Raw genomic sequence first — 15,518 nt, 5'->3', positions numbered from 1 at the left:
ATACTTTTTCTGGCAGGTGTAGAATTCAGAATTAGGGGTTAGTTGTCCCCCTTCCCCAGCTGCATAAAGGCTTGTTCATGTTCTTGATGCCTTGTAAATGTTTCCTGTTCTAGACCTCAGTATTACAAGATCATAGAAGAATGTGTGTCACAGATAGTGCTGCACTGCAGTGGCATGGACCCAGATTTTAAATACAGAGGAAGGATGGACATCAATTTTACACATCTTGTTGGTTAGTACTGTTTAAGCAGCTTTACTGTGTTTTTCTTTGTGTTCTTCTGTCTAGCCTTACACTGACTGAGAATTTTGTCAGTGTTCTGGAAATATGCATGTAAGCTACAGGTGTGGAATGCCAGACCAAGTGCTGTGTAGCCTTTAATGAAATGAGACAGAATCAAAAAATAATGTGCCTGTTTCTTTTGTGCCATGGGCTCACAGGGTAATGATGGTTGGAAGCACCTCAGAGCTGTGATATGCTTGGCTTCACTGGTGTGTGGTATTTTATTTAAATTCTAGATGCCTGTGTGGACAAAGCTAAAGTAGAAGAGAGTGAAAAGAAAGCAGCAGAATTTTCCAGGAAGGTAAGTCCTGCTCATGGTGTGGAACAGATTCCTGACAGGAGCACAGTCAGCTTGTTTCCCAGCTGAAACTGAGAAACAGTGGCTCTCACAATTCCATTTGTTGCTCTCTGTCCTGAATTAGTCATAATTAAATAACTTAAGTGCAGGTATAAGCTTAAAAAAATGAGCGAATGTGCTATATTAGCTGCAGTAGTACTGAAGTTCATGTGTTATGGAGGTGTGTATTGAAATAATTCCAAATTTTGGTATTTTTTGCTGGTCTGGTCCATTAGGCATTTGCAGGCCAAATAACAGAGCATGTTCTTGAACGTGATGATTGCAGATTTAATTTTTAATGAATTTAAGCTTGCTGCAATAGATGTATACTTGAGTTTGGTTTGAGAAGTCTGCATTGTTCTCTGGGAGGGAAAAACCTGCACTGAAGAGCTGGATCTGGGTGGTTCTCTGTCATTGCCTTGTTGATGGAAGAAATTGTGGCACCAAAAGTGAACATGTTAAAAAAATTCTGCTAAAAAAGTTTAAAGTGCATCAATTGCTCCAGCTCTGATACTGTTCAAAAAATTCCTGCCAATGTAAGCTCTGGTGTGGCCATAACTGCACAAACTGTCCTGTGCTGGTTAAATCCCCACAGTTTGATGAAGAGTTCACAGCTCGACAAGAGGCACAAGCAGAGCTGCAGAAACGAGAGGAGAAAATCAAAGAACTCGAGACAGAAGTCAAACAGCTCCGGACCCAGGTAATAAAGAAGTATTACATTAAGTTCCACAGCTGAGCTGATTTTCTTGAGAAGGAGTTGAAAAAAAATTGCCTGGGAGTAACTTGTTTGTCTGGAGCTTGGAATGTCTGCTATAGGTGTATTGATTGGGTTTGCAGCCAGCATAAGTTACTATGGGTAGTTAATGGAGGTACATTTTACAACTAGTAGTATTTTCAACCTGCTTTATTGAGAAAAAATGCTCCTTAGGCTATAAAAATCTTACATTAATCCTGATTTTTTTCGCCTACGGATATTTGTTCATGCTTTCACATTGTTGCTTCTGTATGTTTTGCAGAAAGTTTTTTTAGAAGTGTTTTATTTTTAAAGGCTTTTGGTTTTAAATATATTTTTTACTCTTACACTTTATATAAGACTTTTTTATTTTTTAATACCATCTTTAGGTTTTAGACAGGTCATTTATACCTTTTAGGAACTAACAGATATGATTTAGTGCTTTTGCCTCAATCTGGTTTATTTTGTACTCCTTCAATGTTAGGCAAGGTCTGCCTGTTGCCTTTTTGTCTTTTTTTTGCTGTCTTCAAGCCTGTGATCTCACTTCCTATTTGGACACGAAGGTGGAGACACTGACACTTCTGTTCTTACTTCCTTCTTGCCAATTTTCATGTTTGTTACAAATTCCTACAAGCCAGTGTTACACTGAAATGTGACAGTCTGTTTTAATGAGTTCCCAGCAATTGTTGCATTATAACTTGTGAACCAAAGAAGCACATGTGCTTTGTGCAAAGTAAAAAATGTCCTTTTAGTCCAATTAATTGTTAATCCTGTTTTATTGATTCTAACACAGTTCAGATTATCCAGACATGACAGGGCATTCACAGTAATGCTGACCACTGATTAATTAACCATGTAATTCTGGTATCTGTTCCCTTTTCTAGAGTTATGCTCCCCACAGAATATGATGACACTTATTTTTAGCTGCACTCACCCCTCTGATGGTTTAACACGCTGCTGTTTCTCTTCCTTATTAATTAAATTAGTAAGAACTTATTAGAATTGTTATTGGAGAATGGATTGCTCTTCTTCTCACCAAAGAAGCACCCTCAAACAGATTCAAAAGACAGCAGGACAGGTTGTTGCACACCCTTCACCCCTCCAGATGTCAGAAGAGCTCTGAACTGGTCCTGTGACCTCTTAGACTGCAATAGCTGCTCCACTGATTGCTGGGGAAAATCTTCCAGCAGCAGATGAGTGTTGTTAAAATTCAGCATGGTTGTTCTCATCTCTGATGCCCCAGCTTGCTGGGGTATCCTAAGTGGGATAAATGTTTTGTGCATTGGTGAGAAATAAAATGCTGTTCTGTTCACTTAAATGTTACTGCTACTATTAAATTTTCTTTAAAATTGAAACAATTTGTTTTTATAAAAATGCTAGGTTATTCAGTTTAGTTGGCAGCTTTATGGTACGTGGTATAATCTATTGTTATTGTTTCTCATTTAAATAGGGGAACAGTTGCATTTCTCACTTTCTTGAGATGCAATTGGGTAAAACCATCCTGTTTGGTTCAGCTTTGTGTCAAACTGCCTCCTGTCACTGATGAAAGGAATTCCTCTGTTGTGTTCCAGGGTCCAGTTCTGACAGAAGTCCCAGGAATACCTTCAGCCCTCCCAAGTGAGAATGTCCCACCATCTCCAGCGCCTTCACTCCCTGGTGGAGCCATCCCTCCTCCTCCTCCTCTCCCTGGTGCAGCCACAATTCCTCCTCCTCCTCCGTTACCTGGTGCAGCAGCAATTCCTCCACCACCTCCCCTTCCTGGAGGAGCAGGAATTCCTCCACCACCTCCCCTTCCTGGAGGAGCAGGAATTCCTCCACCACCTCTCCTTCCTGGAGGAGCAGGAATTCCTCCACCACCTCCCCTTCCTGGAGGAGCAGCAATCCCTCCCCCACCTCCATTACCTGGTGCGTCCCTTCCCCCAGCGCCCCCTCCTCTGCCAGGAGGAGCCATCCCACCGCCCCCTCCTCTGCCCGGCGTGCCCCCTCCTCCTCCTCTGCCCGGGGGAGCAGGGCCTCCTCCTCCTCCTCCTCTGCCCGGGGGAGCAGGGCCTCCTCCTCCTCCTCCTCTGCCCGGGGGAGCAATCCCTCCCCCGCCGCCTTTCGGGGGTCCCCCCATGCCACCCCCTCTGGGAGGGGCTCTCTTTGCTCCCTTCCCGGCGGTGCCAGCGTTGCCACACGGGATGAAGGAGAAGAAGAAGTACAAGCTGGAGGTCTCCATGAAGAGAATCAACTGGTCAAAGGTATGGCAGCAGCATCGGGGTGGTGTTCCCCTCATGCACTGCACACGGGGGCTTGGTACCGTGTGTGATGGGTTTTTAGGTGAGATTCACCTTGGCAGAGCTCCTTGTTGTACCAGGTGTCCCAGAAGCCAGCTTACTTCCAGTGCATTCTACCAGGTGCAGTGAACATCAAGAGCAGCTTTGCATCCAGTTGTACCTAAATATGCATTTATCTCCAAACTGCTCTAAAGCAGCTTTCACCCATACCTAGCAAAGCAAACCAACCTCAGCTTTTTCAATTCGTGACGTTTAATGTTGCTGTGAGTTCAGAGATTACTGATACCAAGCTTTAATGTTACTTGTTGATTATTTATCCCAGATATTTATTGGTTGTTCTCCATCAGCAATGTGCTGGAGCAGGGCCGTGGCCACTGGGAGGAGCCATGGGACTGCTCAAGGGAAAGGTTTGGGCATCATGAGCTTCCAGTGTCTTAGCTTGATTGCATTTAATCACATGTAATTTTTAAAACCATCTTAAAATCTAAGCATTACTTGAGCAGTAAAGTGCAAGCACAATCTGATTTGCAAGTGAACCTTTAAAGCAATTCCCAATTACTCCTGGCCTCTCAATATATCCAGTCCCTCTAACAGGAGAAGTTACACAAACATCCAGGTGTGTGCTGGGCTGTGTTGTTTTAAAAGCCTTTTTGATCAGTGTAGTGACTGCTCCTTCCGTATAAGAAAATTCATGTGGAGTATTAGATAATTGCAGCTGTTATCAAGACTAAATCATTGCATTCTAAAATTGTGGTTGGCAATTTTTTAGTGGTATACAAGAAGACAGATATGTTGTTGTTTGGTGTAGGAAAAAGAACCAAAAGCACCAAATCATCAAGTCTATATAAAAGACATTTATATATTCCATGCTGTGTGGTTCCTCTAAATTCTGAGTAGTCAAAAAGTAGTTTTGAGGTAACAAAACAGCAAAACAATCCCACTAGTCTTGGAGGAGGAATACAGAATGTTGAGATGAGCCTGTGTAGAAATGCATGGCATGCCAATTTATAGTTTCTTTTGGCAGAAGAATTAATGCTTCAATGATTTCAAAAGATTTGGAGATGTGCTCAAACAATCTGAAAGTGTATCTGAGGGCTGTAGTTTAAAAACAGGCTTTTAATATATTTAACTAGAATGATACAAAACAGCCTGCCATGTTTTTAGAATATTAATTTAAATAAATTTTAAAATCAGTTTGAAAATCTTTACTTTTTCTGTAATTCTCATAAAATAATCTACATAAATGGATAAGTGATAACTTTCCTTCTTCGTTGTGGGAGGAGGAATGCAGTGTCTTGGGGAGAAAGGGCAGGATCAGGATGCACTGCAGGGGTTTTGTAGCTGTGGGACATGGACATAGACTGCTGTCCTGGAAGCATGGAGAGAAGCAAGCTTTTATTTTATAATACATGTTGGTAATTGCAGCCAATTTCATTGTGATCAGTTCCACTGGGGAGTTTGTAGGAATAATTTCTGAAGTGTCTCTGTGAACACTGGCTGTGACAATGGGAAGGAGCTGCAGATGGACGCTTTGCTTAAGTGCTCTGGGAACAGTGCCAGAGATCTCCTGCCTACTGAGAAAGTGGAAAGTCTGTTTGATCATCACTTTTAAGGAGCCATCATTTGAGAAATAAAATTCTTACTGTTTAATTTAGTCCCTTTTGCTGTAACTGTCTTCCCCATTACTGTTGGATTAAGGTAGTTTTTTAAAATGTCTTCCCTGGAGCTGCTGGCAAAGCAGGGCTGAAAGGTGGAGGACCAGGGTGTTGCAGGGAAATTGGAGTGAGGCTGACAAAGGTGGTATTGCTAAATTCCCTGCATATCATCTTAAAATTAAATAGCCCTTGGAAATTATCTGGCATTTGAACAAACTTATAAACAATAAGTAATAATGTGTTCAGAGCTGTTAGAGGAACATATTTTGGAAGCAGAAAAGCAGTTCTGAGTCATACACAAAGAGTCAAGTTGTCTTTCAGCTTTTATATTGCAGAGCATTTTCTTCCTTTAGTGCAGCCAGTAGAGAGCTCATCCTGAGTCTCTGCAAGGTCCCCGTGGCCAGTTCATTGCCTGGTAAGTTGTTCCATCCAGTTCCCAGGTAGCAGGGAAAGGAAGTGCTGAAGAGTTGGGGAACTCTCTAGAAAGTAATCAAGAGAGAGCTAGAACATTTGAAAGCCAGCTGCTGCTATTAGTTCTGTTTGGAGAACTTGCTGAGTGCAATAAAGGCCATTTGTGGCCACAGGGCAGCTCAGCTCACCGTGCTTGTGCAGGAGCAGCAGGGAGAGAACATCCCAGAGCAGGGCTGAACTTATCAGCCCAATTCTCACAGAGCTTCTGCAGCATTTATTTTAACTTGGCTGTTGAAAACAATCCTAATTGACTCTGGAGATGCTGTTTTTCTTTCAGATTGAGCCTCAAGAAATAGGAGAAAACAGCTTTTGGGTAAAAGCTGAAGAAGATAAATTTGAAGACCCAGAGCTGTTTGCAAAATTGGCACTTACCTTTGGAACCCAAATGAAAGGTACATTCCTACTTTGCTCTTTATTGTGCTTTATTAAGTTTAAAACTGTGTAATGGCAGTTTCTTTTATGCTTTGTGCAATACCATGGAATTCATTTGATGGTTTTATAGCAGGAAGATGATTTAAAACATATATTAAGCATAACAGTCTATTACAAGAATTGCTACCCCTTCACTTTACAGCACGAGGGGAGGAACCTTTTTGCAATAATACCTTTTAAAAGTTCACTGTATGTTGCAGACTAATGTGAGATTTCTTTTAATGAAATTGTAATTGAATTTACATTCTGATCCTAAAATCATGTTTATTTGCATTATTATTCCTAGCTGAGAATTTCTGGGATAAGAACAGCAATTTTTACTAACACAGTGTTAAAAAAGATTAACTCAGGAAGGGCTCTCAGAGGACTGTAATGAACTATTTCTTGAGTAGATTCCTTGAATTATTTCTGAGGTTTTTTTTTTTCTGTGTCCTTTTGGAACCTCTTTGAAGAGTTGGTCATGGCTGTGTTTTTCATAAGATAGATTCATATTCCTTTCAGTAGTCAGTGAATTTAAACTATTAGAATTCTTCTTTTGCAGCATACCTTGGAACCACTTTCTGGTCTAAATGTTCAGATATTCCATGCAGTATTTTAAAAACATCCTTTGCAGTAATTTAACTTTTTTTTCCATGTCCAAGTTGGATTGACTCTTGGTTCTTAGCACTGCAGGGAGGTTAAAATGATGTGGAGTTGGTCACTTGCTTTGGTGTGACAGGAAGACCTTTAAGGGAAGGAATGCCCAGCAGCAGATGACAGAATGGCATGAGCCCCTTCTTAATGAAAAGGACAAGCTTCTGCCTTGAGCTGAATTCTTTCACCGGAAATCTCAAGAAATGTTTCAGAATTCCTGAAAAGCTTCTTCATTAAAAGTGCTGAAAAAAACCCTCTTGAAATGTTGACATAGCTGACAGTTTCCAATGAGAAGAAATTCTTGTTGACATAGTTGCACAGTTGTAAAACTAGGAACAACAGAAACTTCTCAAATAGCTTTATGTACTGATAGCCTTGCAGATATTTTTCCTTCTTTGGTTCTCAGTTAATGGTTGTAGAAGATAAGATGCCATAGCAAAGGATGCACATTAAAAATGCTGCTGCACAATACCCAGGACATGAAAATCTTACTTGGCTGACTCCTGCAGAAAGGCAGAGTTGTCTGTCAGAGTTCAAAGGTTTATCAAACTTGGGAACTTACTGGAAGTCAAAAAGACTCGTGGGGCCTTTAGTTGCAGCACAGACCCAAAGAACTACATGCCAGAAGCAATTTTTTTCCTGCAGCTGCCATCTGCAAAGGGAAACACAGAATAATGTTCACTGTTCTTCCTCCCTTTTTACCTTAAGCAGCTCCATCATGTCCCAAATGCTTATTTCAGGCATCATCTGTGATCAGATTTCCCTCTTGCTTTAGTCCCATTTCATGAGGTGGTCTCCAGGTACATTCCAGGAGTGTGATAAAAAGCCAAATAGAAATGCATGTGATATTCTCTGAGGAGCACAGTCAGCATGTAAAACAAACAAAGGGATGAGTGGAAGCAAACTGACAATTGCCAAAAGCAGTTTGGATGACTTAGTGTTTACTGTCTTGTATTCTGTGGGATTTTGGAATGCCAGTGGGAATGGTAACTGAAGTAAAAGTGGTGTGCACATTTATTAAAAATTTGTGATTTGTAAGTTGCAGCACTGAAATTTGATTAAACCTCTGAATGCTATTCATGATTCTTTGGTACAATGAGAAAAACACTTGGGGAATTTTTCTCATGTAACATAATTTTGGTTTAGGATACTCCAAAAATGACTTAATGTTGGCTATCTCTAAGCTGTCAGCTGCCTTGCTCTTTGAGTGCTGCCTGCTTTAGAGGAATGCAGCCAGAGCTGAAGGGGTTTGGTGCTTCTGGAGAGGAATATTGTATTGTGCAGTTGAACAATAATTTTTGCATATTACATTATATTATTAATCCAGTGTAGTTGCACATCTCAGGAAAGCTGGGCTACTGCTTTTTGATGGAGTTGGGGGTCATTTTATGGCAAGCACTCTGTTACCAAACTTTGCTTTTGTCTCTTAGCTGATATGAAATTTTCTCTCTGGCCACCAGCAGAAGGGAGAGCACCAGCAGCACTGTCATGTCTTCAGTGCTTGCTGGAATATGATGTCAGAAACTCCTGTTTAAGTGATGGGATGTTAAATCCATGTAGAGTTGAATGCTGCAGTGTCTCCTGCCAGCTGCAGGTGAAGGCTGCAGTGCTGTGACTGCAGCCAGGTTGTGACACATCCACACTCAGGACTGTGACAATACTCAGTGCTGGGCCTGCTGCTATCCAAATCATTTCTCTCTGCTTGATTGATGGTCTAATTGTAAAACACTGCAAAGCAAGTTAATGCCGTCTCCCTAAAGGATCATGTTAATTTCTGCCTCTTGTAATTTAGGTTGTGTATTTTGCCAGTCAAGAATGATAGTAGTGCTCTGAAGAAATTAATTATGTGTACAGTAGGTCTGTAAAGGTAGTAATTAGTACATAATAGTCTGTAACTACTGGGATTGTTCCAATACAGAATTCATTATCCATCCAACTTGCCTCAAGGGAAAACTTCTCCATCAGGGTTCTGTTGCTTTACAATTAGACTTTTAAAATGCAACTCAACAATCATTTTCATATGTTTTCAAAACTGAAGTAAGGTCTTAATAGCCGAGTTGTGTTTTTCACATGATGGGAATTTCAGTGGGAAGGGACAAGAGAAAAGACAAACTTGTATGTAAGCTGCAATTGAATAAAACATGAACAAAGTGTTCAGGTTTTGATTTTATATGTATAATGTATATGATATGTACATAAATAATGTGTATAATGTATATAAAGAATATGATAGGTCAGTGCACCATTAAACTTGAAAGAAAACTCTTTGCATTAATTTGCATTTGGGACTTGTAAATACAAGGAGCAGCAATTAGTACTTTTAGAAAATGGCTTTGAGTTTGCTGTGCTGAGAAGCTCAGATCTAATTCATCAGAGAACTTCAACATTTGCAAGCTTTCAGTGGATCCAGCTGTGGGCAGATTTCCTCTCAGACAGCTGTAGGTGTGAGGCAGCAGGACTCAGCTGAGTGCAGAAATCTCTGCTGTTCAGCACGGCTGTGTTGCACTAGCTCAGCTACCTATGCTGCTTTGTCAACACAAAAAGGAGGAAAAGCCTCTCAACTCCCCACGAATTTGCTTCAGGATTGCAAACTGCAGGTGGCTCCCTTGGTCTGCTGCTGATTCAGGCTGAGCTTGGTTCCTTCCCCTCCTCAGCCTCTCCTTGCAGAAGGGTGGGAATGCAGAGCAGGATCAGCTGTGCAGTGTGGGGCCACCGGGGCTGTGTGCCAGAGGAATTCCATTGCCTGGGCTTGCACACTTAGGGCATCACCCTTCAGATCTGTTTCACACAGAAGTGCAGCAAATTGCTTTGTTTTCATCTCTGGATCTATTTGAAATTGTTGTTTTTCAGCAGGAGAATAAACTACCATAAAGAAGGAGTGAGTTATTAGTTTACTATTTTTCACTTTCCTTTTCTTCTCCGCTCAATTTACCCAGTAGGTAAACTCTCAAACTCAAGGGTGAAAAAAGCTTTGCATGGTTTAAACAAACTGCTGCCTGAAATTACTAACATCTAGCATAGATTTATGTATGTATATCTCTGTATTTTGATATATTTTATATACATTTTTGTAATTCTTGAATGATTAGAATTGTTTTACAGTCCAAGTCTTATTTCCAGAACACCAGGACCACCCATCACTGGACAGCAGGACTGACATGAGTATAGTGTTCAGAATGCTGTAAAAGAAAGCAAAAGTTCCAATTAGGAGAAAAAGATTGTAAATAGTTCTTAATCTTTTATTTCAAATAGCATTTTAATGCACTCGCCTTTCAATAACTTAATTTCTGTGTCAAAGACAGTTTGTAATATGGAGTCACTAAGAAAACATAATTTATTTTGAAAAAACATACTATGTAAAGTACATATCCTGTTGGTGTACCTACTAACTGTAATTGTTTTCATCATGTGACAGTGAATGAAGAATATCCCAGGTTAAAAACTAAAATCTATTTAGACTTTTTCAGAAGTTAGGCTCAGTGTCAGTTGTGGTATTTTTGTTTATTGTCTTCTTTTCCTATAAAATCTTACATAAATAACCCTTTCAGAATGCTCGTGCTTTAGGGTTGGGCAGAGGCAGGAATTTCACTGCAGGTCACAGTGTGACACACTTTGATTGTGTCTCTTAGGACTCCGCTTTTCAAACTTTGTGGTAGATTCCTAAGGGGGGAAACTCAAGAGGGATGGCTCAGACAGATGCAATTTTCCTATCTCCAGTTTGTTGTTCCTGGAACTTGCTTTCTTTACATCTGCAGCAGAGTTGGAGTTTTTTCAGAGCATTGTTGTTCCATAAAAATGTTCTGAGAGAGAAGTTTGGACATTCTTAATCAGCATTACAGAAAGAATTGCAATAATTGCACCTTCAGAAGAACAAATACAAACAGCCTGTGTGTGAATTAAATTGTATTCGGATGAAGAGACAGGTGGGAAATCGTTGGAGGTCTGGGCTGTTTGAAGGCTGCTCTCATTATTCATGGATTGCTTGGAGGTGCAGCATAATGTATTCCCCACAATTCCTGGAGAAATGGAGTTCATTTCAGAATCAGCATTCTGTCTGTTCTGAATCCAGGTCAGATGCTCTAATGTGGAGGCCATTCCTTCAGTTTTACTCTAATTGGCAGTGCTTAACCCTTTTGGAACATCACTGGGACAGGTGAGAGCTCCCTACTGGAGACTTGAGGAGCAAGGATGTGAAATGAGGAATCCTGCTGCTTCCTGAGTGACTGCAGGAGTTCTGCAGGTACAAACTGATTATCCACCTGCCTCGTCAGTGCCACGTGGCAAACTGAGATTGGAGAAGCTCTTCTGTCTGTGTGTGCCTGCTGCAAGGCCATCTTTTGGTTAAAAAATCTCTGGCACTGAAAAATTTCTGAAAAATATTAGTGACAAAGCCCCTGCTGCTCAGATTTTATGCAAGTTTCAATTAGTAATTTTGTCAGAAAGCTTCACCAGAAGAATTTAAAGAGAATTTAAATAGAATTGGAGTGGGGACAGACATGTATTGTCTAAAAAAACCTCTTCTATGTATTTATAACAATGTTGTGACTGAGTTGTCTTAGTAATGTGTTATATTTTAGGTGGTTGCTCACAGAGTTCTTGTATTAATTTGTTATACCTCAACTCTCAGAATATGAAAATGAAAATCTTGAAGAGGAAAGATGGAAGAGCAGTTGTGACTATTAGAAATAGCCAAGGGAAGGTGAACTCTCAAAGGCATTGGATTTTTCCTACAAAGGGAATGGGTTCAGTGGGTTTTTTCCAACCTTTAAAGTGTTGGAGGTTCCCATTAGGGAAGTGTGAGAATCACTGCTGGTGGCACACAGAAATGTTCATTACCCACACGTTCAGGAGCCTGGAATTCCAGCCCACTGTGTGATAACTTGGTAGTAGTTGGTGCCTTCTGTACCTCCTCCATGCCTCGTTTTTCTCAGGAGCTGGAGCTTTGGTGTGTGTGAGCTTGCTAAAATCCAGCAGGGGAAGAAAGGCAGCTCTGCATTCCCAACTGTCTGATTGAGGCTGGGTGATGCAGTGCTCAAATAAAGCCCAGCACATTTAATGAGGAGCTGAGGACAGAGACACATGTACTGGCACTGCAGAGACAGGGATTGTGTACAAAGACTAATTAGCATGAAATATGAATACATTCATGAAGTAGTCTTGATCTATAATGCTCTTACAGAGAGGTTTTTTTTTCTGTGAATTCGATGAAAAAGAAATTCAGAAGTTGAATTGAAAAAAGAATCTGTTGAACTGCAAAAGGAAATGGGGTTTGTTTGTTTTTAAACAAATATAAATCTATATTCCTAGAATAAAACCCCTTCTGTATGAATAAATAAAGAGATTAGACTGAGAATGCTTTCTCTAATGTCAAAACAGAAAAAAATAACCTGCAAAAGATGCTCCTCTTCAAGTATACAACTGCATTTTTCATGGGAATTTGGGTTAGATATTCTAAAAATCTATTTAATGTGAATCTTGTTACTCAACATGAAGGCCAGGTTGGATGGAGCTCTGAGCAACCCTAGTGGAAGGTGTCCCTGCCCTTGGCAGGGCTTGGAACAAGATGATCTTTAGGGTCCCTTCCAGCCCAGACCATTCAGTGATTAGATGATGAAATCATTCTGTGGATTTGACAGCAATCCTTTGTTCAGTGAGCTTTAGGATTATCCACTGTGGCAATTCTCCTCGAGCTGGCTTCTCCCTGATGTGCAAGAACTGAGATCTGTAGGTGTGCATGGAACACACTGCTGATGAGTTGGAGGTCACTGCTGGGTCTGTGTTCAGTAGCTCTGTGCAGAATGCTTTTGAAACCATTCCTTTTGCCTTCTGATAGATTTTCCAGCAGTGCTGGTAAAGGAAACTCCAGCTGAGTGTTGCAGTGCAGGTTCTTCAGCTGAACATTGGCTGGGAATTTGTGACCTGGGTGAAGCAGGGGAGAATAAAGTCTAGAGGAAAGGATGGAGAGCAGACCAGCTACTTACCAGGACAGTTGGTTCTGACTATTAAATGGATTAGGCACCAATATTTCACTCTGCTGAAAATTTCCAGCAGAGTTCTGGGAATAACAATGTATTTGCTTAAATAAATAAAACCCCACTGTAAACAAAGCCTTGGTTATAAGCAAGATTTATGGTCTTACTTGTAAAATAGTTCTTTCCAGGCTGCATTAAAGAGCTGCCCCCTGCATCTTTCAGCAGAACAACTGTTAGCACATCCTGCACTTCCTCCTAAATCTGCTTTCTATCAAAAGAAATAGAATGTGCATTTTTTTTTTTTTTTTCCTGCAGAAGCATAAACTGACAAATGTGTCTGATTCATGGCCTGGTTTCAGTTGCTCACTGTGCTGACCTGCAGTGATTCTGTGTTTGTAGAAAAATGATGCCCTCTCCATGGATTTTATGTTTTATGTGCAAAACTGTTTTTTCCTTTCTTATTGCTGACCAAAAACCCCCAAAAAATGTCATCTGCTCTTGACATAGAACATTTCTGTGAGTGATAGTTGCTTCACCTGTGATGCTGTTCCAGGCTGCTTTGGACAGAACAGCTGCTATTGCAAGAATTTCTGCTATTTATAGGAGAGCAAGGATAGTTCTGTTACCTACATGAATAAGGGTTCTTTGGAGAAAGAGACATTCAAAAGCTATCTAAAGGATTAAAAGTTAACAATCATGCTATTAAGTTTCTGAATTCATTGAGAAATTGAAAATACTAGGTGCACAGGCATTAGTACAGATAATAACAAAAGTATCTTTTTGAATTACTTATTAATCATCTTAAATGGATGTAAAGCCATAATTACAACTCTCTATATTGTGTCTTGTGCAACATGAGAGACTGAAATGTCTCTGAAGCTTCTTCCTTTCAGGTGCTTTATTCTGTTCTGTAAGGTGGGAATGCATGTGATTATTGCAGAATACTGCTACTGAATAATTCCCCACTGTGAAAAGGCCGTGGCTTAAAGGGTTTCTAAAAGCAAGAAGCCCACGTGGCAAAAGTCAGTGTGGAGTTATCATTAAGTTGCACATTCTGAATGGGAGTACCTGGGGCGTAAATGTCAAGATTTTCTTTGACATTTTTTGAGTTGTTTCACTGAGGACTTGGATCATTAGCACACAGACCCTGCCTTCTAAATGAATCACTCTAGCCAAATTTGGCTGGGGTTGGTGATGCAAAAGGTAAGCAGAGCACAGGTGCTAAATTCAGGGTGTCCAGTGGAGCCTCCTGCACAGGGTGCTGAGGTGAGCAGTGGAGCCTGTGGTTGCTGCTGAAGGTGAGAGGCTGGGAGCTGTGTTCTGCACTATTTTTAGTCTGCTACAATGCAAGCAGCTTCATTTAGTACCCTGCAGGTCCCCTAGGAGTAATGCTGTGATGTGGCAGTAATTTATCTTGTGTGTCTTGAAGGCAGATAATCATTGCCCGTGTGTTCTCTGGGCACCTGGTGTGTTCACAACACTTTGGGGTACCTGGACCCCAAGAAAGCCTTTCCAAGGTAAATTTATGGTGGTGGTAACACACACAACCATCCAAGGCTGACTTCAGGCTGGCTGAGCCCTGGATTTCATCTGCAGCAGGTGACTGAGAGCAGCTGCTCAGTCTAAAGAGTAAATACATGTTAATATATATTAAATGTCTGCTGCTGGATGTACACAGAATCGATTAAACAGAGATACTTCTCAGCTGCCAGCAGTTGATGTTTTTTCCAAGCCAGAGGTCACATCTTTACACGCAGTAAAGTCTTCATTGTGTTTTGTCTTCAGTGAACTCAGGATCTTTCAGCATTTATAACCTGTGCCATTGCACTTCTCTGTATTTCAGACAGATGTGTTGTTCTGCAGAGTTTTAACCCTGCTGCTTCTGGTCATCCTGGTTTGCTGCCTCCTGTTTCTCTCATTGAGCATTTCATTAATAGCTAATTTATATTTATTTCCCTGTATTTCCAGAGACTGCCCAAAGGGGCAGACCCAAGTAGTGCACGACCCACAGAAGACACAGGAAAACATCTGGGCATCACCCAAAAATGCTCAGTGGCTCCACCCCATTTACTGAGGCTGTACTCATATGTGGCTGTCACCAAATGCTGCCTGGCTCTTTGTCTCTGGGGGTGACATCAGAATGCCAGAAGCTGTCCCAGGATATTGGAACTATTGGGATGACCTCGTTAGGGTGTCATTGGAGTGATGGGGACAATGGGCAGTGCGTGTGTGCCAGCGTGGGGCCTGTTCCCTCTGCTGTGGCTGCTCCAGGGGCTGCAGGAGCCTGGCACAGGGCTTGGTGGCACAGCTGAGGCTGATCCCAGGGTTTGGTGGCACAGGAGAGGCTGAGGCTGCTCGGCACAGCCTCCAAGCATTCATTTGATATTCATTTGATAGCAGCCACCACAATGCCACAGTTTTCAACATTTTTTAATGGAGGACTAATTTCCCAGCATTTTATCCTTATTTCTATTGATCAGCTATCAAAGCTCTGCTTACCAGTCAGCCTCATGGGGTGCTGACTTTTACTGCTGAAATTAATGGAATCTGTTAAGGCAGATCATTTGCCAATTATTTTTAATATGATCCTTTTACCCTGTGAAGTTCTGCATTGGCCCTGATGCCTATGAATGCTTCTTTTTGAATTCTGTGGGTTCAGTAGAACAATAAATAACAGATTATATATATATTTTTTTTTACTCCAAATGGGAGAATAGAATTATTGAACT

General features: G+C 41.1%; 1 protein-coding gene across 4 annotated transcripts in view; it reads left to right on the top strand.

Annotated features, from left to right (window-relative positions):
* The window catches only part of DIAPH2 (diaphanous related formin 2), a 169,538-nt gene that overhangs the window by 34,398 nt on the left and 119,622 nt on the right, over positions 1-15,518 (top strand). For all 4 annotated transcript variants that reach the window (XR_013340783.1, XM_077786470.1, XM_077786469.1 and 1 more), the window contains 5 exons: positions 114-232; positions 517-581; positions 1,213-1,317; positions 2,922-3,590; positions 6,030-6,144. Coding sequence is in view for 3 of the 4 variants with exons in the window: in XM_077786470.1 (XP_077642596.1) it covers positions 114-232; positions 517-581; positions 1,213-1,317; positions 2,922-3,590; positions 6,030-6,144 (1,073 nt within the window). In the remaining variant the exon portion in view is untranslated. The remainder of the gene's footprint in view (positions 1-113; positions 233-516; positions 582-1,212; positions 1,318-2,921; positions 3,591-6,029; positions 6,145-15,518) is intronic.

Source organism: Lonchura striata, chromosome 14 (assembly GCF_046129695.1).
Source record: "Lonchura striata isolate bLonStr1 chromosome 14, bLonStr1.mat, whole genome shotgun sequence".
In the NCBI taxonomy this organism is placed as follows: Eukaryota; Metazoa; Chordata; class Aves; order Passeriformes; family Estrildidae; genus Lonchura; species Lonchura striata.
The sequence above is the reverse complement of the archived record's forward strand: the minus strand, read 5'-3'. Positions and strand labels throughout refer to the sequence as shown.